Below are 24,544 nucleotides of genomic sequence, written 5' to 3'. Positions count from 1 at the left end.
GGAATGGCAGAATAAAAACTGTGTCCTCTCAAAGCTAAATCTCCTCCCACACTGCTGACATTGCAGAACCTCACATGAATACCCTGAACACTGTGTCCAGCCTTTCATACAAGACTTGTTTTCCCACAATGTGAAGATCTTTTTACTAAAAGAGGTATTTTTCACCCTACCCATTCTAAAGCATTCCCATAAAAACACTCTGTAGTCACCAAGGGTTACACTGAGTCTGTAAAATTTTTAGTTACAAAAATCATGACTAAGGAGCACAAGAAGAACCTTCATAAGGCCATATAAACTATTTTCTTCAGAGCTGGATGAACACCACAGATGCTCTTCGTGATAGACCTACGACCAACCAGTCCTTAACTGCCTGCAAAAATGGTGATTAAATAACCAAAGGCAACTAGATTCTAACACTTTTATTCCCTTCACTTGAAAGTCTACAAATCTTACTATTTCTGGCTCTCATGACTACAAATGTCCTTTATCCATTCCAGTTGTACACCCCTTTAAGTACCATGTACATTTTTCCATCAGATACCAGTTTTTGCATTTCACAAGAGTATTTTGAAATCTCTTGGTCCTCCAATATTTTTGCAGATCTTTCCAGGTTCAAGTTTTCTGCAATTTAAATAGTAACTCTTTCTTTGCTTTCAGACCATTAGTCAAAGCTCAAACTATTTTCAGGCATCAACTAACCACAGAGTGAAAGAAAGAGCATATCCAGAAACAAATCGTGCACTATTTCCTTATGACAGCACAACTGCCCCTGGTATGCAGTCAGTGCTGCAGGACACTTGGATGGAGCACTTTCCTTAGCTTCCTGATAGCAGTCAGATGCAATTGTTATGTCAGTAAAGCTTTAAGCACATATGTGGTATTTTAATGTCACTTTCCCACTCATGGGACCTGTTACTCCCTCACACATGAAAAATCAGATGTATTTTCAAGAACTCAAACTAGCTTTGGCTGTTTGAAGCCTCACCCATTTGGATAGTTCTTCCAGAATCTTTCTGTACAAAGAAGGGAAGACAGCTGATCTACTGCTACTCAGTTTCTCCTCCCCGACTCCCACAAACACAGCCACTAGGTTTGCCATTTATGTATTTCAATACTTAACCCAAACCTCATGAGTTCTGAAGACAATGGACAATTACTATTTTGGGATGAATTTAGACTTTCTTTAAGCATCCCAAGAAGTTTTCCACACTTATTTGATCCTGTACTCTGCATGTCTCAACATGCAGGAAAACTGTTTCTCCATCCCACGTTCAAATGCCACAGTTCTAAACACCCCTCACACCATCACCTTACCTGCAGAAAGGAAGCATGAACAACCTTGCCATCATCTCAACTGTTGCCAAAGCATACAGCATGACTAGCTAACCAAAGAGATTTGTGTATTTCCTTTTCTGGTTAGGAAAGCTATGAGTAAATATAAAGGAAGCAACTGCTCAGACATTGAGGAACACAGGACATCAGGGGTTCATGTTTGAGAGAACTCCCTCAAAAACAAAACATCTTCTCAAAGAAAATTCCCTTCACTGCAGAGACATTTCTTCCAGTCTCACCAACTATAAAAAAGTTTCAAGCATTTTTACTCTGTTTATGAAGAAGTGCTAGATTCATAACTCTCCATTACTCACTGTACACTACCTTTGCTATGCAAATGCTACGCCTTTCTAAGCGTCTGCTCACAATGAGAAAGATAACTCTACTGGCTCTCATGGCAGCTTACAAAAATTCTGTTATCTTAGAATGTTTTTAAGCTATTAATTTTTCAAGAAGCCTTCCAAAAGATAAGTCAAATTAAAGAAGTCATCAGAAACTTTCAGTTTCCCAGCTGTACCTTCCTTCCTCTGCAACTTCTGTCTGCAGACAGTCAGCACACTGACATATCAGGGAGTGTGTTCTTCTCCCACAGCAAACAGATCTTCAGTGTTTCAGCACATCAAAAAACTATTTTAAAGTAGGCAGGCTTCTCATGAGTTTGTTTTCATTTTATTCCAATGCAATCCATTTATTTCCCCACCACCACCACCTCCACAGTTACCAAATAATCTTTAGAGAGCTGGTACCTCTGATTAGTTCACAGCTAACTCTGTACACTGAACTCACCATAATTTATTCACGACTTAGGGAACAACTAAACTGCAGGGATGTAAACTTTAATTTCAACTCAGTAACTAAAGAATATAAGACACTTAAGTTGCCACTCCACAAAAATCTAATATTCTTTGTATACTTTACGTATTAGAACTGGCAGTATTTCCAAGAACACCCATTGCTGATTAAGAGTTTGAGTTTGCTTACTGGAATGTCTAAGGAACTAATATACCCCAACTAGAAAATATAATAGTTTCTTAATATTTCTTTTGATCCATCTCTCACACAAACAGGAACACAGACTCTGATACCAAGCCATTCCACTCTGAGTCAGCAAAAGCAAACATGATTCTACATGCAAACATTAAAGTTTGAAATTCATCCCAAGATATAAAATTAATCCACGGGAGGGCATGTCCTACACGCAAATTCATCCACTCATTTAGAAAACAAACAGTACTTCAAAGAACTAAGACTGAAGCAAAAACTCCCTATTTCGCTGCCTTTGGTTTGTTGGGTTTTTTTAATAGAATCATAGAATCACAGAATAGTTAGGGTTGGAAAGGACCTTAAGATCATCTAGTTCCAATCTCCCTGCCATGGGCAGCGACACCTCACACTAAACCATCTTCACCCAGGGCTACATCCAACCTATCCTTGAACACTGCCAGGGATGGAGCATTCACAACCTCCCTGGGCAACCTATTCCAATGCCTCACCACCCTAACAGGAAAGATGAGAGATGGTTTAACCTTTGCTAGTTTAAGAGAAGAGCAGGACTGAAAGTCTGTCAAGTTTCCTGATGCTTAATAGACATGGTATTTTCCATAGAAAATCTCAACTTTTTCCACATATTTGCTAGAACAAGTTATCATGAAAATAACACACAACTTTTCAACTCTTGAAATATTCTGTAATCTCACTCTTGTTTATCCTAGCTGTACGCTGGATTGCAGAATTATTGGAGAACTATACATATGACAAATTCACGGCTTTTTATAAACTTGCCTTTTGACTCCTTCAGTAGGATTTTTTTATGTTTTGCCCATATTTGCATAAAATAAATAACCTGGTAATTGTTTCAATGAAATTTAATGTAGTCTTTATATTTGAATATGTCTAACACTAACTGAAAATTTTAAATTTAGAAAGTTAAATATCAAATGTATATAATTTATGTTAACTAATATTGACTCTCAGTTTTTCAGTACATCAATTTACACATTCTTACTAAGGACCCATAATGTATTATTTACCTTATTATTAAGATAAAAACTGCTTTTTCACTCAAATAACTTGATGTTGAGAAGTCACTACAGTTTTAAATTTACCTTTTTTCAGATGTTCTTACTTTGTTCATATTGGAAAACTGATTCTTCAAATCACCATCTCTGATAATCTGGAAGATATTAAACAGCTACAAATTATCAATATCTTTTATTCTTTAATGATGAAATGCTACCACCATATTGGACGTCTTTACACTAGAAATGTTTAGCAAGTTAATTCACATTGATTGTGCTTCTCCCAAACTATCACAAGCTCTTGTCTCTTAAATCTGTTTGATCCAGCTTTTAAAATAAACTATTGGAGCAGAAGTACAGAGTATGATTCTGCATTATAACTGAGTCCCACCAAGAGAGTCTGATTATAATAATAGAAAAATTTATCTAAGTTACTTAATAGACAATATTTTTATGCCCATGACAGAATTTCATTGCACAAATTTCATTGAACAAAGGTTTTGCTGAAGCTAGTAAATACCCTTCTTTAAACTTACTTGACAATGTTGTGAGATGCCACAACCCACTTATTTCTGACTGCCATTTCATGTATCTATGGGATAACCAGAACTAAAGCCACAGAGAGAAACATGGAGTATTTGGTGCTCTTATTTAAGCAAGACCTGAATACATTTCTTGGACAGAAACCATATTGTGTGAAGGATTCGACTTTCCTGTCCTTTTAAGGACATAGTGTCCTCAGGGTACACTGCTTCCTCAAATGGTGGCTCCAAGCAATTAAGGTTGAAGTCTACAGGACCATTAACTAAACCTCTCTACTTCCATTTGAGATCTAGTATGAGTGACAAATATGCCTACTGTGAGAAAAACAATCATGTCCTTAAAGGACACAGTGGTTAGAATTTTCTGGTTAGAAGACAGTAAAGGGAAAAAGGATATTAAAAAATGTGGGTGACAATGAAGAAGACAAAGCACTTGCTCTTCTGGGGAAAGCAGGCGAGAAATTCAGCCAAGCACACACACACAAACACAGCCTCCCTCAAGAGAGATTTATAAGTCCTCTCAAAAACCCTTGTTGTTGAACACATAAAATAATCAGGCTTTTATTACTGGTAAATTTCACTCTGCAATTGCTAAAATGTTAAAGCAGATGAAGTATAAAGGAAGCTTATTTCCAGACTTACCTGAAAGCAGGATGTTTTCCCAGCAGCCAAAACAAGCAAATGTTCAGCTTTTCACAAGATTTCACAGCTTGAGTCAAGTTAACAGGTGTCCTAGATTTGTCCAAGTACTCTTCAAGTCTGAACTACCTTGACTTCCTTTAAAAACAATATACAGTTAGAATCATAGAATCATAAAATAGTTAGGGTTGGAAAGGACCTTAAGATCATCTAGTTCCAACCACCTGCCACAGCCAGGGACACCTCACACTAAACCATGTCACCCAAGGTTCTATCCAACCTAGACTTGAACACCACCAGAGACAGAGCATTCACAACTTCCCTGAACAACTCATTCCAGTGCCTCACCACCCTCACAGTAAAGAATTTCCTCCTTATATCCAATCTAAACCTCCTCTGTTTAAGTTTTAAACTTTACCTATAGAATCCCTTCCTGTTACCTTGAACATCCCTAGCCAAGTTTAATTCTAACTGGGCCTTAGCTTTCCTAACCTGGTCCCTAGCTTCCCAGACAACATCCCTGTATTCTTCCCAGGCTGCGTGTCCTTGCTTCCCCCATTTATAAGCCTCTTTTTTTCCCCCCTCGAAGTTTCCTCAGCAGCTCCTTATCCATCCATGGAGGTCTCCTGGTCCCCTGCTGCACTTCCTTCTAGTCAGGACACAACACTCCTGAGCTTGTAGCAGGTGATCCTTGAATATCAACCAACAATTATTAGAGAATAGCTGTGTCCACCACAATGCAGACAATTTCACAGATTATAAAGTCTGGATTATTTGAACCAGGTTGCAGGTTTTACTGAGGGAAAAATATTAGATTCTTGATTTCAAGTAGCCAAGTTCTGTTTTGCTTGCAGTGTTGACCCACTGTCAGGCAGACGATGAAAGGTCTGCCAGTGTCAACAGTGTCTACATACTATAGTGTGCTGAACTGCTGTACAAGTGGAGCCAGCTACAGAGCTGAACTACCTTTAACTGCAAGGTCTTAACTTGTTTTACTCCAAATTAACCACAAAGTATTTCAATAAGCACAAATGTGCAAATGCTGCAGGTCAAGGGAAAAAGACAAGTAGGTAAAAGAGCACACGAACCTCTGGGGGGAAAAAAAAACAGGGCGAAGAAGGGAGAAGAAGAAGAGATAGAAATGCATATACCAGCAATCCAGAGAATTCTGATGGAACACCTATGCATACTAAAGTATGCATAAATCTCAACAAACAAACAAAATCTCTCTTCAACATTCTTCCAGGTGATACAAAAAAAGCCACTTTCAAACTATGCTAAAAATTTTAATATTATGCTTATTTTGAGTAAAGGATTGGTAGAAAAGTAACAGCAGGTGTGTAAGTCTCAATTTACACATACTTTTAACCGTATTTAATGCCACTTGCCAGACACTGGTAGCAGAGCAGAGGGTAATTAGTATCAGTTCTTCTGCACGTAAAAAGACCACCACCAAAAAATAAAAAAATACCAAACCCAAAACAAACAAAATCCCCCCCCCCAAAAAACCAAAACGCCAACCAACCAAACCTCAAGTTGGAAGGGAACAGAGGTGACCAGAGAGCATTAGCCAGTTAAGCTTCAAGCTGATATATGCTGGATTCTGTGCAATCTCCCTTTGTCTTTTCACACTGTGGAACATTATTCCATCTATACTTCCACCCTCACAGGGGAAACAGGGAGCATCTTCATAGAAAACTTCTCCAGACAGGTAAAGTTCCAAATCAGAAAGCTGCACTTACTACAGTAATGCTACCAACACTAATATAAACTAAATGGACTATGAGAAGTTTCATATTATTTTCACTTTATCCTTTCTCTCCATGAAAGCAAAGACAAGCATTATGTGACATGTATTTGCCACCCTCCTATTTGAATTCTTTGTCACTGAGCCATTGACTCACCTTTTCCACTGATCAATATTTTCAGCCCTGTGAAACTGGCAAAGCTCACGCAAAAGGGCAGAGGATATCCCCCCTATATTTACGTGTAAGTTTTGGCATGTGCTGCAATGTAACGGAGAAACACGGAACCCAGACTCCTACTTCTTGGATAAGTACCCGGACCGCAAAGATCCTGTGCAAAATGGTAAGCACTATCACAAAGTGATTGTCTTTTGCTCAAAACAATGGCTAAAGAAATGAACTGGCACCATTTCATTCAGGCATGTCTATTAGGTGTTACTGCGAGTGCCTGTTTGACTACAGAGACTTGTAAGGACACAGCCTTCCTGAATATTGATTTATATGCGTTAGAAGAACACCAAGATGCTCAGCCTCTCCAAGCCAGCAATAATTTACTGACACAAGTTACAGAGTGAACTGCAGAGGAGTGAAAGGTGAATTAGTAATTCTGGTAGTTAATGTTCCATGCTAATACCATTCTGCTAGCATAGGGCCTATGACCCTGGACCTCAGGGTTTCTGCAAGAAAACATGAAGGGATTATGACCAGGGTCACAGAATCCAGATCACAGAATCAACTAGATTGGAAAAGGCCTTTAAGATCATCAAGACCAACTGTTACCCCAGCACTGCCAAGTCCACCACTAAACCATGTCACTGAGGGCCTCAACTACATGGTTTTTGAACATTTCCAGGGACTATGATTTCACCACATTTCTGGGCAGCCTGTTCCAATACACAACTACCCTTTTGGTGAAGAAATTTTTTCTAATATCCAGTCTAAACTTCCCCTGGTGCAGCTTGAGGCAATTACCTCTTGTCCTATCATTTGTTACTTGGGAGAATAGACAAGCCACCTCCCATCTCTATCCTCCTTTCAGGTAGCTGTAGAGAGCAATATGGTCCCTCCTGAGCATTCTCTTCTTCAGACTAAACAATCCCAGTTCCCTCAGCCATTCCTCACAGGACCTGTACTGCAGATCCTTTATCACCTTCATTGTCCTTCTCTGGACCTGAGGCAGCACCTCAACGTCTCTCCTGTAGTGAGGGGCCCAGAACTGAGAACAGGATTCAAGGTACAGCCTCGCCAGTGCCAAGTACAGGGGCTGGTCGCTGCCTGGTCCTGCTGGACACACTATTGCTGATACAGGCCAGGATGCTGTCAGCCTTCTTGGTTGCCTGGGCACAAGATGGCTCATGGTCAGCAGCTGTCAATCAGCACTCACAGGTCCTTATCTGCAAAGCAGCTTTCCAGCCACTCTTCCCCAAACCAGTAGCGTTGCATGCAGTTGTTGTGGCCCAAGTGCAGGACCTCACACTTTGCCTTGTTAAACCTCATGCAACTGGCCACAGCCCATCACCAACAACAAGATCAACAGCCCAGCAACAGCAGATGTTGCTGTTGTTTTTTATTAACAGCCTAAGCCACAGTTCTCATGTGAGAGAAGAAACTTACAGGTTTGGGCTCCCCTTTGCTGACTACCAAGCTTCAGATTTCCTCCCTTACCCCTGAAAATCACACATCAAGTACTTATGTACATGTTTCTCATCCAAATTCTTCTCTGGTTTTGGCTAAGCCCAGCCAGCAACTCAGAAAGCACAGCTGTTCACTCACCCTCCCACCCCCTTCCCTCGCTCCTCCAGGTGGGACAGGGAGAAGGATTCAAAGAATGTAAATCCCACTGGTTGAGATAAGAACAGTCCAATAACTGAAGTATAATATAAAACTAGTACTAATAATGATAATAATAACAAGGGAAATAACAAGGGGAGAGAATATAAAACTAAAACGAGAAATGAAAACAAACACAAGTGATGCACAACACGATTGCTCACCACCCACTGACCAATAGCCAGGCTGACCTGAGCAGCGATCTGGGCCTTCTGGGTGACTCCCCTCAGTTTATATGCTGGGCATGATGTGCTGTGGTATGGAATACCCCTTTGGCTAGTTTGGGTCAGGTGTCCTGTCTCTGCTTCCTCCCAGCTTCTTTTGCCCCTCCTCACTGGCAGAGTGTGACACTGAAAAGTCCTTGTGCAGGATAAGAGCTACTGAGCAACAACTAAAACATCCGTGTGTTATCAGCATTGTTCTCAGACTAAAGCCAAAACACAGCACTGCACCAGCTACTAGTAACAAAAAAAAAAAAAAAAAAAAACACAACCTGTTACAGCTGAGCTCAGGGTGTCACTAAAAACAACAAACAAAACCCTTTTTCTTTTCTTGATCTCACCTGACACAGTCTGAACTGGCTCCTGATTCTTCCAAAAAGCAGTGCCTCATTCCCATTTTAGGCATTCATTTACTAAATCCACTGTTTTAGGGGAAGAGAAACCTAAAATGCCATCTATTTCAAAAAAATAAGCAAATAACTAAAAGACTCCACTTAAATCAGGCCAGTGCCTGCCCACTTCTGTTTATCTTCTCTCTTAGAAGAATCCTTTGTTATGCAAATATCAGGAATTTCATACCACCACAGAAAGCCACCTAATCACCAAATTTACTCTCCATCATCTACCTAATAATGGAAAGAGATAATTTTTAAAAAGTAAATGCTACTAACCAAATGCTTTGCATGCACTGTCACATAGCTCTTCTTGCATCTTCCTTATGATTCTGTTACTTAAATTGATGCATGTATTTCAGGGAAAAGGGAGTATATCCATTACCTATTGCAAGCCATCCAGGTGGAATTTCTATATGCCCCGAACAGCCACCTTTAAATAAAACTGATGAAATTAAATCAAACTCAGTACAGTAATGCATGGCTCAACTGCACCAGAACCTGCAGTGAAGTGTAGTCACTGTAAATTGTTCTCCTTTCAATCACTAATAGACAGTAAAGAAGGCAGACACGAAACCGAACTCCATCCCTTACTCTAACTTAGAATCATAATAAGAAAAAAAAAAAAAAAGCACAGTCACCATAACAGTATGTCAGCACTGAGCAATTTCATGATCATTTTGATAACATCACATAGGAAAGAGACTGTCATATGTTAAACACAGTAAGCTCACATCTGAGGCTCAAACCCTTTATTTTAACCAACAGCAACTCTGCTTTCAAGGTTGTTTTTTCCTCTTTTTTTTCCACTGAAACTGGAGGGTTTTTAAACACACATTTAAAAAAACATGTCTATATTTTGGAGTCATACCAGACTATCTTGCCACCAAGGCCATTTTCTTGCAAGGCAAAATCTCCCCAAAAAGTTTCAAACAGCTCCCATGGAAGACAGATCTACCAGTATCTGGCAAGCTAATGGCAAGAAAAATGAGCAGTACTAGTTCAACAGGGCAAAACGATTCTGCCCCAAAAATCAGACATGCTCAGAAACAATGTGTACAGATAAAGCCTATCTCTCTAGACCACGGAGGCTGAAAAAAAAAAAAAATAAATCTCAGTTTTCATGTTACAATGCTTCTATTGGAAATCTCTTAGGGAAAACAAAGTTAATATGACCGCTACTGAAAATGGAAAACATTCTGAGTTTACATAACAGAGTTCACATGATTCAACTAACCAAAATACTTTAACACGGACAGGCATATCTTGGAAGAGTAAGTGTAACTAAAAAATGTAAACTATCTTTGTATTTTATTTTCTAAACCCCTCTCCCACTCAAAAAAACTCCACACCAAACACACACATCCTCCCTTTCCAAGAAAAAAACAAAACAAAACAACAACAAAACCCACCACATGAAAACTCCTTAGAAGGACAGAGACCTCTGAAATTTGAAATTTACCTGGATAGCACTAGGACTTTGCAGGGAAGTACTTTGTAACTACACTCCAAAGAAGTCAGCTATTTTTACCAAGTGAAACTAAAAAAAGTCAAAACAAAGTATCAATATGCACAGTTTATTGATACTACTAAATGTGTTCTACTTGCAGTATATTCTGTTTTCTGTGGTTTTATTTTCCAGACACTTGTTTTCTTAAAATAATATACTTTATTCAGAAAGGCCTATTTTATGAGTCTGTTTACTATATATTAAAAGATGGTTTAATATCATGAACAAATGAATTGCAAAAATCACATACAAAATCATATTCATGAAAACACAAAACAAAGCTTCAGTTTTACTGTATATATCTACCCTAATAAGTCTGCAAAAACCCGTAAGAGTGTTCTTCTATATGTATTTTCCCGTTTTGCTTTGTATCCAAAGCTAGGATCATGTTACTTTCAAAACCAGAGCTCAGTCTTCACTTACGCTCATCATGGAGTTACTTGATTTGAAAGGTTAAAAAAGTAAACATTAACAAGTGCAAAGCAAATAAGTAATTTCTTTACTGTGTACTTATTTATGAGATAGTAGAAACAAGTAGATGAGCAAAATCTTTGTAAATCCTACACAAAAAATAGTATGCAAAAAAAGGAAGGAACACCAAAGTTCAGGGCACAGAACTGTGTTAAAAAAAAAAAAAAAAAAAAACAACATACCACTGAACTAAAAATGAAAGAGAGAAAACCCTGGGTATGAACTGAGAAAACATGCAATGATTTAAAATTTCATAAATGCTAGGCAGAAAAAAAAGCAAAATCAAAACCCTCCATGAAATCAGGTGATTGCATTCTGGGGTATGCTTTCAAAAGACACTTCTACCTCTCAGAAGTATATGTGGATTCTCCCAGAACATACCAGAAACAAACTGGCCTTTGGCAGCAGATCATTTCACATGCTCTGAAATCTCCAAAGCTGTTCATAAGTTGAAGTATTCTTTTTCAAGACATTGAAGAGGTCTGTTTGAATACAGCTATATAAAAAGATTACTGCATTCTTTGTGCTCTAGGTAACCTTAATTCCAAAATAACTCTTCTGGTTCACTTTTTTAAACATAGAAGTAAATTGTATGCAGAAACAGACTATTTACCTAAATTTAGACTTGTAGGAATAGGTATGTTCAAAATTCAGGATAAGCAGCATCATGTGAAGGGAAGCACCACTATTTCAGTACCAAAAAGCCAACCATTCAGAATGCTTGTAGAAAGCTGGTCAACACTGTGAGAAAACCAGTGGGCCAAAACCCACAAATATCTCTGCACAGTATGGAAAACTGCAGTATGTGACTTGAGACTACACAAGAAACATTTGCCAGGGCAGCACAGTGCTCTTCTTTCAGCAGCAGTAAGAACTGGCCACTGTTATTAATACAGTCACGTTGCCTCCACCATCACATCTTGTATCGTAAGGAGGACTGTGCCTTTCAAAATGGCTTAGAAATTATACCTTAAATAACCCCTCTGACCATTTAATCATTTACTCTTTCATGCATGATATATTGTTTCCCAATTCAGTGCCCCAAGAGACAACTTCCATGAGTATTTTTAACTGTTTTTTGACAGAAAACATTTTAGAGCTATACAGAGTAGCAAAGTTATTGGATGTGTGTGGAGGATGGGCTTGTCGAAAAAGGTCAAAAGGTCACGTTCCCATCAACGAGCTGAAACAAGACATCTGTGTAGAACATGGTGCAAACCTCTCAGGCCAGATAATGAGGAAATGAAGGACACCGGCAAACAGCAACATACTATGACCAATCACAGCCAAGGCCACTAAGTGGTAAGTGCATGAGAAGGAGGATGGTGGGGGGGGTGCACGGTGTAGCTGCAAAAATGTAGAAGTTACAAACCAATGACCTTGTAACATGTAGAAGCTACAAACTAATGATCTTGTAACATGTAAAAGCTATAAGCCAATGATCTCTCTGTAACCAAACTATAAACATGCAAGCAAGGTATATAAGTATCCATCTGCTTAGCAATAAAGGAGACTTGTCGGTCATCCTCTGATGAGCTCGTCTCCCGGCGATTCCCACAGATGTGAACTATCTCCTTAACAAAAACATGAGGCCTCGTGTTAGATTAAAACTTTCACAGACTATTTTAAGATGCCACAGTTATTGGTACAACCTGCTTTGTATCTTGAAAGCTCAATCCGCAGTACAATACATAAAAGTTTTGGTTATCTATAATCCAGTTTAAACTCTAGTGACTGACAATTTGGGGAAACCCTTCAAACCTCACAACTAAGTTTCAAGTTGGCAAATCCTACACTGTATTCTACTACAACTAGAGATACTTTTCTTCAAGATGTAACTGCAAGACTTTATATGGAAATGGCAGAAAATAATCCTTTAATAACTAAATCTAACCAACTCCTACAAGTAAGGAAAAAAAAAAAAAGAAAAAAAATCAATCATAAGTTTTTGGTGGAAAATAATTTTCAAATTCAAAGTAAAATGAAAAAGCTAACAACCTTTACTAGTCAAAGAAAACACACTTCTGAAAATCACCTACTGTCTTTTCCTTGTACCCTTTGCTATAAATATTTATTGCTATAAATATTTTTAGTAAAAACAAAAAAAAGTCAGCTGATTAATTTACCCATTGCCGCATTATAGCAAAGTGTTGACTTTTTGACATAACTAGATAAACTGCAGTATATAATCAGACATTCAAAAGGACATACATAAAGCTTCACAGACGATTGAAACACCAAATCCCCACACAACAGCTTGCCAACTATGCAATGCATCTGATTACCACCAGTCCACTTAGCTGTACAAAAGACAAAAAAAAAAGTCTAATACATGTAGCCAACACTACTTCATTTCTTGCCTGGAAAGAAGCTCCTAGAAAATTACAGACATGGCAAGCATAAAGTTACTCAGCAATACTACAAACTTGCCATTTGCAGGCTCACAGAGTATCCCATTCAAAACTTGTGTGATTTAAGTTGACATAAATACTGCAAAAGTCAGCTACTTGTTGCCCAGCTAGCATAAGCCTTTCATCAGGTAGAAGGTCAACAGCACAGAGAGGGAGAGGAGTGCAATAAAAAAAGCCAGGGGGGAAAGGACATTCATGGTGGAAACTAAACATTTCCCTACACCAAAAACTGAACAAGAACTGGAAATCCAGTAACTTTCCCCAGCTCTTGGAAATGCTTCACTGACACAGTGCTAAATGTCAGAGGTGCTTTCCAGCACCTAATCCAGTGACTCCTCCTTCAGCTTACACCATCTTGATGGCTAAGGACAGTCCAGAGAGAAATCAACCCAAGCATATAACCTTGCCTTTCATCAGCTGAGTTAAAGCAAATCTTCAAGTCTGGTTTTAAGACAACAGAAATAAACAAACAACAAATAAAAATATGCTACTCCCTGTTGCAGATTTAGCTACTCAAATACACTTTGAGCCATTCTACTTCATTAGTATGGAGAAACACAGTCATCTCACAATCCATAAAACTCTCAATAACAGCTCTCACTTTCAAAACCTTGATTTGTACCATTCAGCTTATGAAATACACCTGAAGCAATTAAAAAGTATTACCTACCTCCAGTACACAAAACCCTGCACATCCTGCTTCTCACAAATTGTTAGTAGTTTTTTTTAAAGATGCAGTGAAAAAATTTATGTGCCCTGTAATTTGTTAACATTTCAGGGTGACAGTTGCAGGACGGCCACCTCTGCAGCTGTTGCAAAAGGAAGGAAGGATGTTTGGGTGCTCCCTTCTTCCTCCCCCCACCCCCACCCCCCCCAAGTCTTTCTACATTTAACTGTTACAAAACTGCATTTCCAAATGTAAACCACACTGAATCATATTCAGGACACACGATGAGCAGCTCAATCTTCTTGATGCTTAGCACAGGATATTGGACAGCTGAGCTGTGGATACTGCATGGCTTGAAAACATACCCATAGGTACACTGCCATTACAAATCCCTTTTAAGCGCCCATGCAAGCAGCTGCCTTGTTCAGTACTCCCACACTTGGTCCAACAACCATGACTTCCCTCTAAGTTGATTAAGAAGTTAAACACTTCAATTACTGCAGCTATACTCCAGGCCTAGGGTGACTTCAGCAGCATTCAGATCTTCTGGACATTAGCAATTCATGTTGCAGAAGCAATCCCCTAAAAGCAAGCAGCTTGCAGATACTAGAATTCAAGGAGAAGTTTCAAGTAACACATTGGGAGCCAAAAAACAGGTGGTTCCCGGATATGTCCAGCAGAGTATCTCATGAATTTTAAAGACTGCAAAGTCTCTAATCATAAGATACATTGCTGACAAGTTGCTGAGTGACAAGATGAATGTTTTCCCTAGACTAAAACCTAAACATGAGGTGAAATATCAAGCTCCTTCTGTAAGCCAAGAGGACTTCATAACGCCTTCTCACAGGCTTTACCTTGCTAATTGTAGCTTCTCACACATAATTTCAGGGAATTTGCTCCTAGGATCAGTAAACTAACCAATATAAACCAGTGTTTTACCATCTACTACCAGAACAACTATTTTTCAAGTTCAAAAGCTTCCATTTGAAAGACAATCTGTGACTTTCTGGAATATGAAAACTTAATTGTGAACACCGCCATCTCCAAAACTTGAACTGAAAGCTAAGCCTGAGATCAGATGTCACTTCACACAAACATAGATAAGGTATCACTTCACACACTAAGACTATTCCTGGCTCTGCATTCCTCTCCTTCCTCTTCAAAAAGACAAAAAGAAAAAGAGAAAAAAGAAAAAAATGAGAAAAAGAGGAACAAAAAAAAAAAAAGAAAAAAACAGAAAAAAGAGAAAAAAAGAAAAGAAAAAACAGAAAAAAAGAAAAAAAAACCACAGAAAAAAAAACACAACACAGAAAAAAACCAAATCATTTTTATAAAGCTTTGTGTGTGTGTGTGTGTGTGTGAAGAATACTTCCTTTAATTTATGCTGACATTAAAAAACAAAAACATAATGAATTGAGACATCAGAGGCTAACAAAAAACTGTTCTGCCGAAACAGGGGTATGGGATAAAATTATCTTGACCTTAAATAGGAAGGTCTCCAGAAAAGGAGATTATCTTGCCACTCCCCAGCAAAAAAAAAAAAAAAAAAAAAAAAAAAAAAAACCACCAAACAAACAAAAATAAAACCAAAAAAACCCATCCCGACACAGCCTTGCACTTGCATCCACAATGCTGGTCATGGGGTACAATTTCCAGAAAAACTCTTAGGTCACGAGTATGATTTCACTGAAGGATTAGCCAGAAGGTGGGGCTATCCCATCAGCAGCATCCTGTCGCCCAACATTACAGGCAGCAATGCAACACACACTGAAAACTACCTGCAAAACTGGGAAGCCTTTTCATTAAATATAACCCGTAAAAGTAGTTCTCAGATGTATTTTTCTAACAGAACATTACCGGTGAGAAGACACTCGCTGGACAGCTAATTCCCTCATGATGTAAAAATAAACACAAAAATTCATACCACAAGGCTATCCAGAAGTTTCACGGGTTTACACCATACAGGTACACAGAACTTCACCTCTGTGTATAACATACCACAGACAGCTGCAAGTGTATATAACTGAAGCTCACCCAGATCAGGATTCCTAAGCATCTGACAAAGCCCAGTGCCTGAAAACAGTTTACACTGAAAAGAAACACACCACTCCCCAATACACAGCCTATTTCTCAGATTCTCTCTGTCACGCACTTGAGCCGACACCTAGCGAAGCACTTGCTGTGCTACATTTCCACAACTGCAGTAGGAGGCTGAAAAATTAAAACACACCCAAATATTCATTAAGGCCTCCCCAGAGAGCGCTAAGTTCAGCGGCCGCTCAGCAGAAGCCATCCCGGCAGCCGTGTTTTCCACGCACTGCCTATGACAGGTTACCCGGCAGGGCCGGGCAGGAGCCACACAGCTACGGCTTCACCGGGAGCTGCGGGACAGGGGTCACCCGTAGCCTTTCCGCTTCGCGGAAGGTGAAAGTTGTGTTGTAATGCCGACTCGCTGTAATGCCGAGAAGAGCCTCTGAGCGGGCTGCGCACCGAACCGTGCAGTGCGAAGGATAAACGTCCCCCCCGCTGAGGGCAGACCCGACACCCCGGCCAGGCCCCACGCCAGGCAGCGCTCCTACCGTAGGGCCTGTACCACCTCCAGGGCGCGGATCCCGGAGAGAGCGCCCGTGGCCACGCGTCCCCACGCACACCCGCCGCTCCCCGGGACGGAGGAGCCGGCCCACCGGCACAGGGTGAATCCGTACGGGGCAGCCCGGGCGCCGGGTAGGTCCCGACCGGGTAGGTCCCCGCCCCTCCCCGCCTCAGTCCCGGCCCCGGTCCCTCCCCGCTGGCGCCCAGCCTTGCCCCGCCCCCACTGCGGAAGATGGTGCCTGCCGGCGGGGCTTCACCTCTGAGGCCCCCGCCGTGTCTGGGGCCGGCGTTGCCCCACAGCACCCCTGAGGGGCGGGTGGGGCTGCAGGAGGGGTGCCCCTCACCCGCGGCTCTCAGGCGGGGGCGCCCAGCCGCGCCGCGCCGGGCCGGCGGCTCCACTCTGTATCCCAGCCGCTTCCATGCGAGGGGCGGCAGAAACCTGCCTTCACCGCAACGCGTCACGGCCTCTCCTGCCGCTCCCCGCCCGTGCGCAGGCGCCGCCACCGCCGGCGGGGGGAGCACGTTGCGAGGCCTGCGTGACAACGCTGGGGGCCCGCGAGGGACGGCGCAGAGCCAGGCTGGCGGGCGGAGGGGGAAGCTGGAGGGACCGTCACCCTGCCGCGAGAGGCTTTCTGCCGGTTCGCCTCAGGCGCGGTGCTGCTGCGGGCCTACCCCGCGGCACGGAGTTGCCCGGCCTGTGGCCAGGGCCTGGCGGCGAGGGAGGGTGCGGGCTGCCTCAGGCTGCAAGAACTGGGGGGCGTGTGGGAATGCGATGTCTGCAGGATTAGCATGACTACTCGAGTGAACCTGCCTCGCCGGTCACCTGTCGCACCGGCCGCTGGCACCCGGGCTTCCTGCTTCCACTTGCACGGTGCACTGCCCCCCGCCCAGGGGAACTGTCACACCCTTCTTTCACGGCATGTAAGTACTTGCAACAGCAGCGAAGCCACGGATCATAGAATCATAGAATAGTTAGGGTTGGAAAGGACCACAAGAGCATCTAGTTTAAATCCCCTGCCGTGGACAAGGACACCTCACACTAGCCCCGTCGCCCAAGGCTCTGGCCTTGAACACTGCCAGGGATGGAGCGTTTACGTCTTCTTGGGCAACCTGTTCAGTGCTTCACCACCCTCACGGTCACGGGATCCCTGCTGCCTCGGGCACTGAGGGAGCTCTGGAGCAAGTAAGAAAACTCCTTAGTGATTTGTAAAAGCCAAAGGCTTCATTTTCTCCCTCCCTCTTCCCTTCAAAGTCTTCACAAAAGAGAAATGCTTTATACGTTTAAAGCTTTGCATGCCCAGGTTTGAGGTACTCCGTATGACTGCAGACTTCCGGAAGTGAGCAATTTAATTCTCACTCCTTGACACTTGTTTATCTGTAACAACCAAGGAGTGATACTTTCTTCCTCATTAAGTTCCTCAGACGAAGAAAGGAAACTGCTTAGAATTCTGAGGTCACGTGTATACAAAGGAGGAGCAGCCCTTTAGTGAAAGCTGGTAAACTGAAATACAGTTCAAATCTCATTTCTAACAATAATACCTAATGATAAAAGCACAATCCCCACTAGAAATATGCAAGGTTCTTTTCCCAATAACCATCTGCACCCACGGAGTTACCTCTTCTTATTGAGCAAAAAGCAGATTTCAGGTCCTTTACATTGTCCACATTTTTGTTTATCTTTCAAAATACATATACCTGTCTACAGAACTTGCAAATACTGTCTTACACACTACAATTCATTCCACTCAAAAAGACAGGAACGAAGATATCCAAAGCAAGTAGATGTGCTTTTTGGGTGACAGTTGGCAGCTCTTTGTTAGGCCTGATTCACCTTAAGTTTGCAGTTACTGCCATTACTCCTTTAACACAGATGGTGCTTTAGTGTTAGAAAGGTAAGTTCTGTTTGTACCACCCATCCAAATGTTCACAGATAATTGGTGCAGGGGACATATCCAACTATACTTTCTCAACACATAACAAAGACACTTTACTGGCAAGTAAGCAGAAACCGCACAAGTTGGGGGTGGCTATGACAGACAGGAGATACCAGTCCTCCTACCTGGGCCTGGTTAAATACAGTGTGACCTATAGCCAATCAGCATCAGCCAGTTTCTACCCATTAAATCAGGAAACTCTACTAAAGTTCTGGTGGAGTTAATTCAAGTTTGAAGCAGTATAACGGTTTCTTTAGTCCATTATAATAAAACTTATGCATAAACACTTGATTACATTTATTAAGTTCCCTTCCCACCATATTAATATGAATGAATATGAGTGATTAAGGCATCATCCTTGATTTGATTAGTCTCTTGATCCTTCTCCAGCAAGAAACTGAATGTTCCTAGAAACTGTAAACCTGTGGGTTACAATCAGAAAATACACATGTATTTGGAAGCAGATTCCTCGCTCACCTGCCGTACAGGTTTCTCCAGTCATCTAGTCTGAACAAGAAGAATGCAGATAATCAGAATGTGGGAATTTATCAGTACACTGCAACAGGTGGGGACAATCTTGCTGCTTCTGTAACACCAGTCAGGCTGGACGACGCTTAAGAGAGAATACTTAAACCAGCAAAAAGTACAGCTACAAGTTTCCTGTGAAGTTCTATTCATGGAATTATTTTAAATGCATAACTTTGTTTAAAGCCAAGCAGAAGACATGGAATCAACTCAAGTATGACTCAGGCAAAGATAAAAATAGTTTCATGCAGGCTCTGGCAAGTAAAGAGCAAATAAGGGGGGGTGTAGATAAAAATCAAATTTTTCAAAGTTAAAAGTCAGTTTACTTAAGTCAGTTAAGAAAATAATGTTTTTAAACAGCTCTGTACATGTCCTGTTACACAACAAAAATCAGCTCAAAATATGGCAATTCTGCACTAAGAAAGAGGACACAATAGCAGATCCAAATTAAGACTGGCAAAAAGGGTAACTCCATTTCAGAAAAAAACAAGTGATAGTAACATGCCTAATGCAGCTCCTTCTATTGTGAAACCCATTAATTTTACTCATCGTTAATGTAAACAATGCAGAAGATATACTTCTTAACAGGACAATCCAAACACTTTGAAAAAAGTAATAAACCTATGTCAATCTACACACAATGTGAAAAGGCAAGGGTATCAATGGTGTCCAGTGTCGTAAACATCTAAGCTGCCTTTTTAGTTTACACAAATCACATTCATTTAGTATTTTTGACAAGGCAATACAAGCAATGAATCAAGCAACACTGCTGACGTTTACTTAGACGCAAGTTTTCAGACAAAGACAGGCTCCCCACTCCTGACTGCATGTTTATAGTCCATTAAATCACGTTTGCTACATGTAAGCAGTACAGTATGACTTCCAGGATCAGACCATACAGCTAAAATAATCACAAATAATGTTAAAAGTTAATGATTATCCCCTCTGGGAGCAGGAAAAAGCAAGGAGAATGAGAAAGAGCTCTTCAAAATACTGTAATGGGTAGCAATGCGTAAGCATTATTGAATCCTATCCTCCTCCCCTGTAGTTATCACCTGCTTACTCATTGTTTCCTATTAAATCTTAAGCTGCACTAATTAAGTGTACCTCACCAGTTTCCATACCTCTATGTACTGAACATATCCAGTCAGTTCAGGATAATGAACGCAGCTACCAGCTCTCCTTAACTCTGTAAAACAACCACTCCCTCATTTGAAAGCAAATACTTGTCTCCACATACATACTAGATAATTTGTTTTAGCTCTTTAGATATGCCATCCCTTCCTAATCATTAGAACACTTTGTACTTCTCCAGCTTGTGTTCTTTTTCACCTCTGAGAAGATCTTTTGTGCTCTGTTACATGTGTATTTCAATGCATACAAAAGCATTTCAGTTCAACTTTACATCTGTGGCTCATTCATCTACTCTTGCTTTTGTAATATTACAAATGAAGTAATAAATCAATATTCTTTGCACAATGTAATTAAGAACACACATATTTGTACCCTGGTGGGTATTTTCGTAGAAGTGTTCTGAGTTTGCGGGTGGGAAGGACAGGGTGTTGTTTTTGAAGGAAGGAAGGGAGAAATGTCTAAAGTGGTACACAATGTTTTGAAAGCTTGAACCAAACCATATGCCTACTGACAATCACATTTAATTTATATATGCCGGACATTAACACAAAAAAAAACCCTGACCAAACCCAGAGCAAATCTCGTGTTTCAGTCAAACAAGAACCTCCACACTCAGAGTTAAAATCAAAATTCACACATGTCATTTCATTTGTGCAGTGAGGGCACTATGTTGCTACTTCTTCATACTGTGACTATTAGCATAGATATTTTTAGTTATATCCATTCACCAGGTTCTGACAATTTGTATTAGGACAAAGCTGTCAGGTAAGTACTGTGAACCTGCAAACTGTGGCACTTTTTCAGGTATTTTGGTTTTGTTTTAAAACAGACCCTTAATCTGAAACAATCAGTATCTTCTTGTAATTTTTTTAATATACAGTCACATTAAAGAACAGCAAGACTTAAAATAAACTTTGGCCCAGCTGAAAGAAACATTCTTTCTGTTTGTGAAAGTATTTGCATATTTTCATATGCCTCCATTTTCCTTTTCTCCCTGCACCAATTACTTCTGTTAATAAGGGCATCTAAATCACTGGTAAGCTCCTGAAAAATCAGCGGTACTTTAACTAGTGTAAAAGATAAAAAATAATCTTCAAAAATGTCTGATTCCTACTTCTTAGGGTAAAGCTAACTGACAGTAACTTGCAGTAGGTGACCTCTCTTCCCACAATCGACTGAAGATGTTTCTGGAGGGACAGGGAAGGTTCTCTATGTCGTTCAGAAAAGTGCAAACAAATGATGTAATTTTGTACAAACAGGTCAGTTTGGGACTCTCCTTAAGATTCGTGATTTTTAGAGTAAGCAAGATTTAACTATTAAACCTGCTTCCATTTATTTAGCATATTTTAAGAACAGCATGCAAAGCATGAGAATACATTATAAAAAGACAAAACTTATTAGTAAATTGTGTTTTCCATTTTATTTGACTGTCCTTTGTGCACACAGTACTTCAAAGACTGCCTTTTTGCTTATGCCAGTCAAAGTTCCTTTTATGGGATTTTTTTTCTTAAACTGAACAGCGAAGGACAAGTTTCCTCATTTTTCCTCTTAAGTATCCTTAAGAAATTCATCATGCTTTAGTATGAGTTTCTGCAGTGTAAAAATAGACACTTTATATTACAAACTCATACAAAATACATCAGTACCTTCAAAATTAATGTAACATCATTTTGAAAAGACAAAAATAGCAGGTAGTCAACTGATTACATCCTAAACTAGTATATTGTTAGCTGAAGCTTTCTTAAACTAAGCAGCCTGTTCAAGTATATGATGACGACGATGTGTTCTTACTGTATTACAGGAACAAAGATATTCAATTACTGTTGAAGCAAGTTCCTCATAACTCTTACATTTTATGTATTCTCACTTCAAGAAGGAAGCACACGTTTTAGACATAACCACAAAGAATTATCTAGTTGCTTTTCTGTTTTGCTGAACACTGAGGCCTACCTTAAGGATCCTACAAGTATGTGCTTGACTAAGGAAAAAGAAAGGATACTTTTGAATTAAACACCACGGCATTTTAAATACTAGTAACTTGTCATCTATTAAAAAAATAATAATTCTATGTGTGGAACCTAAAAATCAGTAAAAAGCAATTTTATTTCTCTAGATGTTCCCATGTGAGTATCACAAGTACCAGAACTTAGATCAGTCCTTTACAGCACTCTATCAAAATGCTTCGTTGTATCATATCAAAGTGCTTTGATATTCTCACAGCATCTCAGCTTAGGGGTTACTGCAGTGAACATGTGTTAACTTTTAAACTGCTACAGTCCTTTAACACACACATAACCAACTTGCTATTCATTTTTGATGCTTGATATTTTTGCAAGAGAAGTGGCAGTTGCTTACAGTTAGTTATGAGGCATCCATTCACTGGTTTGTTAAGAACTGGACTGAGATCTCCACGATTACTTCACAAAAGCCAGCTCCTAATTGTCACCATTCAGCCTGTGCAGTAACACAAACATGTATTTGGTAATGAAAGCATTTGTGACAAGCTTTAAACATATCACCTTTTCAGAAATTAACTGTTTGTTAATTTCATAGTTAAATGATTATTATGGATTATTATATGGACTATAGTCCTTCTCTCTTGAATTTAAGAATGGAATTCCCCAGAAAATCAAAGTCCTTCTACAGAACACAGTGCTGGTCCAAGCACTACCATTTTCTGCATGAAAGACACAACTAGTTTTCATTTACAGATGTTTTAAACACTGTCAGGTTTAACAATAATCTGTTCTTTGCTGCCATAACCTTGAGATCATTACACGATAGAGTAACATATATGGGGAGGAGAAGGCTGCATTAAGACCTCATAGCAGCCTGCCAATATTTGAAGGGGGCGTACAAGGATGCTGGAGAGGAATTCTTCATCAGGAACTGTAGCAGTAAGACAAGGGGTAATGGGTTTAAACTTACACAGGAAAGATTTAGGGTAGATATAAGGAAGAAGTTCTTAACTCTGAGGCTGGTGAGGAACTGGCACAGGTTGCCCAAAGAAGTTGTGGATGCCTCACTCATGCCAGTGTTCAAGACTAGGCTGGATAGGGCTTTGAGCAACCTGATCTAGTGTGAGGTGTCCCTGACCATGGCAGGGGGCTGGAACCAGATGGTCCTTTCCAGCCCAAACCATTCTAGGATTCTATGATTACCCAAAAAAATAAATGTAAGTACAGTGCAGCTATGAACCATCAGGCATTTCCAACAGCCACTGAACTAAATGCAATGCTGACCTATGAAGTAAGTGCTGTCACTGGTTTAACAGGAGTTCATACTGAGCTTTCTCCTGTTACTTTCCTCTACACACAAATACTCTGTACTTTGAGCGCACGATGAATAGAAAGTGTGATGAGAGAAGTTAATGTTTTCGTTTTAAAATCTAGCTACTTCACCATAACCTCAAAGGCAAAATCTTGCTTAAACTAGCCCCTATTTGGTTAGTAAATTAGATTAGCCGCTGTCTTTTGCTGGCGATCTGTGCTAGAAACACTGGAAGCATTCGGTTTATGCATTCTGAAAAGAAAAATAAAAGATACAACCCACTGTAAAACCGCCTCTGAAATGTAGTTCCCTTAGACATCTTTTGTCCGCTGGTTCCCCCTGACAAAAGAGAAAATCAGCATATCCCAGTTCACTCTGCAGAGAAACAGTTACGTAATCCCTAGCAGATCTGCTTCATTAAATCAGAGAGGACAAAAGGAAGAAGAGGAAACGTCTGACACGGGAGAAAAATAAGCGAAAAAAAAAAAAAATTGCCTCAAGTCTTTTTCAAATTAGGCAGCTCAAATTCGGCACACTGCCAGAAGGACCGCATAGCTGCGCCACCCGCCCCGCTCAGCCACGACTCCCAAAACCCCGCAGTCAGCACTGCGTCTTCAGCAAGCTCCGATTCGCAGCGGGGCGAGACCAGCCGGCGAGAAGCCAGCAACGGGACCAAGATCGGGGAGCGCGGAAGCCTGCAGAGCCGCGAGCTGCCAGCGGCAGCGCTCGCCAACAGCATTTGGGTCAGATCTATGGACGGAGACCCTGTGCCCTAGCTCAGGGAAGGCATCCCACCCGTCCGCACCGCCGTCAGGCACCAGGTCCCTTCCCAGTGTTCTCCCAGACCAAGCCGAGCGTTCCCAGGTCCCTGGTCTACGGAGAAAGGCTCCCTCCGTTCCTCCCTTCCCCTTCTCCCCCACCCCACACAACGGGTGGCTCAGGGCACCCTCCCAAGGCAGAGCTTGGCGGACGCACGGCCCCTGCGGACCGGCTGGCCCCAGCCCAGCCCACCCCTTCCCCTTCGGGAGGCTTTCCCCTGCCCTTCTCACCCCAGAGAGCCGCCCCGCCGCGAGCCCCACACCCGCACACCGCTGCCAGCGGCTGGCGCACGCGCGCGAAGCCCAGGCTGGAGGCGGAGTGCGCTTGCGCCGGGAACACCAAAGATAGGTTCGCGGGCTGGCGGCGGGGTGCGCGTGCGCGGGTGTTGGGTTCTCTCTGAGGGAAGGAGGGAGCGGGCGGGCGGTGCCGGTGAGCGAGCGAGGGACCGAGAGCGGCTGAGGCGGTGAGTTGGGCTGGGCCCCTGACCCGCGC

At 41.2% G+C, this 24,544-nt stretch overlaps 2 protein-coding genes and 1 long non-coding RNA gene across 9 annotated transcripts in view; 1 reads left to right on the top strand and 2 right to left on the bottom strand.

Moving 5' to 3' along the window:
* The window catches only part of AGTPBP1 (ATP/GTP binding carboxypeptidase 1), a 67,543-nt gene extending 50,736 nt beyond the window's left edge, over positions 1-16,807 (bottom strand). For 2 of the 7 annotated variants that reach the window (XR_010608579.1, XM_065661505.1), the window contains exons 1-3: positions 16,358-16,500; positions 4,535-4,669; positions 3,438-3,505 (exon numbers count right to left, since the gene is read on the bottom strand). Coding sequence is in view for 5 of the 7 variants with exons in the window: in XM_065661505.1 (XP_065517577.1) it covers positions 3,438-3,466 (29 nt within the window). In the remaining 2 variants the exon portion in view is untranslated. Of the gene's footprint in view, positions 1-3,437; positions 3,524-4,534; positions 4,670-13,781; positions 13,848-16,357; positions 16,501-16,627 lie in introns of those variants that run through there. The other 5 variants (XM_065661507.1, XM_065661508.1, XM_065661510.1 and 2 more) reach the window with 5 other exon arrangements.
* Positions 16,808-18,546: 1,739 nt separating this feature from the next.
* Positions 18,547-24,363, bottom strand: LOC136005698 (uncharacterized). Its single transcript, XR_010608841.1, has 3 exons — positions 24,283-24,363; positions 22,319-22,417; positions 18,547-21,553 (listed from the first exon to the last, which is right to left on the bottom strand). It is a non-coding gene; the product is annotated as an uncharacterized LOC136005698 (long non-coding RNA).
* Positions 24,364-24,412: 49 nt separating this feature from the next.
* The window catches only part of NAA35 (N-alpha-acetyltransferase 35, NatC auxiliary subunit), a 33,119-nt gene continuing 32,987 nt past the window's right edge, over positions 24,413-24,544 (top strand). Inside the window, exon 1 of the mRNA XM_065663549.1 lies at positions 24,413-24,515. The gene's annotated coding sequence lies outside the window, so the exon portion shown is untranslated. The remainder of the gene's footprint in view (positions 24,516-24,544) is intronic.

Source organism: Lathamus discolor, chromosome Z (assembly GCF_037157495.1).
Source record: "Lathamus discolor isolate bLatDis1 chromosome Z, bLatDis1.hap1, whole genome shotgun sequence".
In the NCBI taxonomy this organism is placed as follows: domain Eukaryota; kingdom Metazoa; phylum Chordata; class Aves; order Psittaciformes; family Psittacidae; genus Lathamus; species Lathamus discolor.
This window is presented reverse-complemented; position numbering and strand designations above follow the sequence as displayed.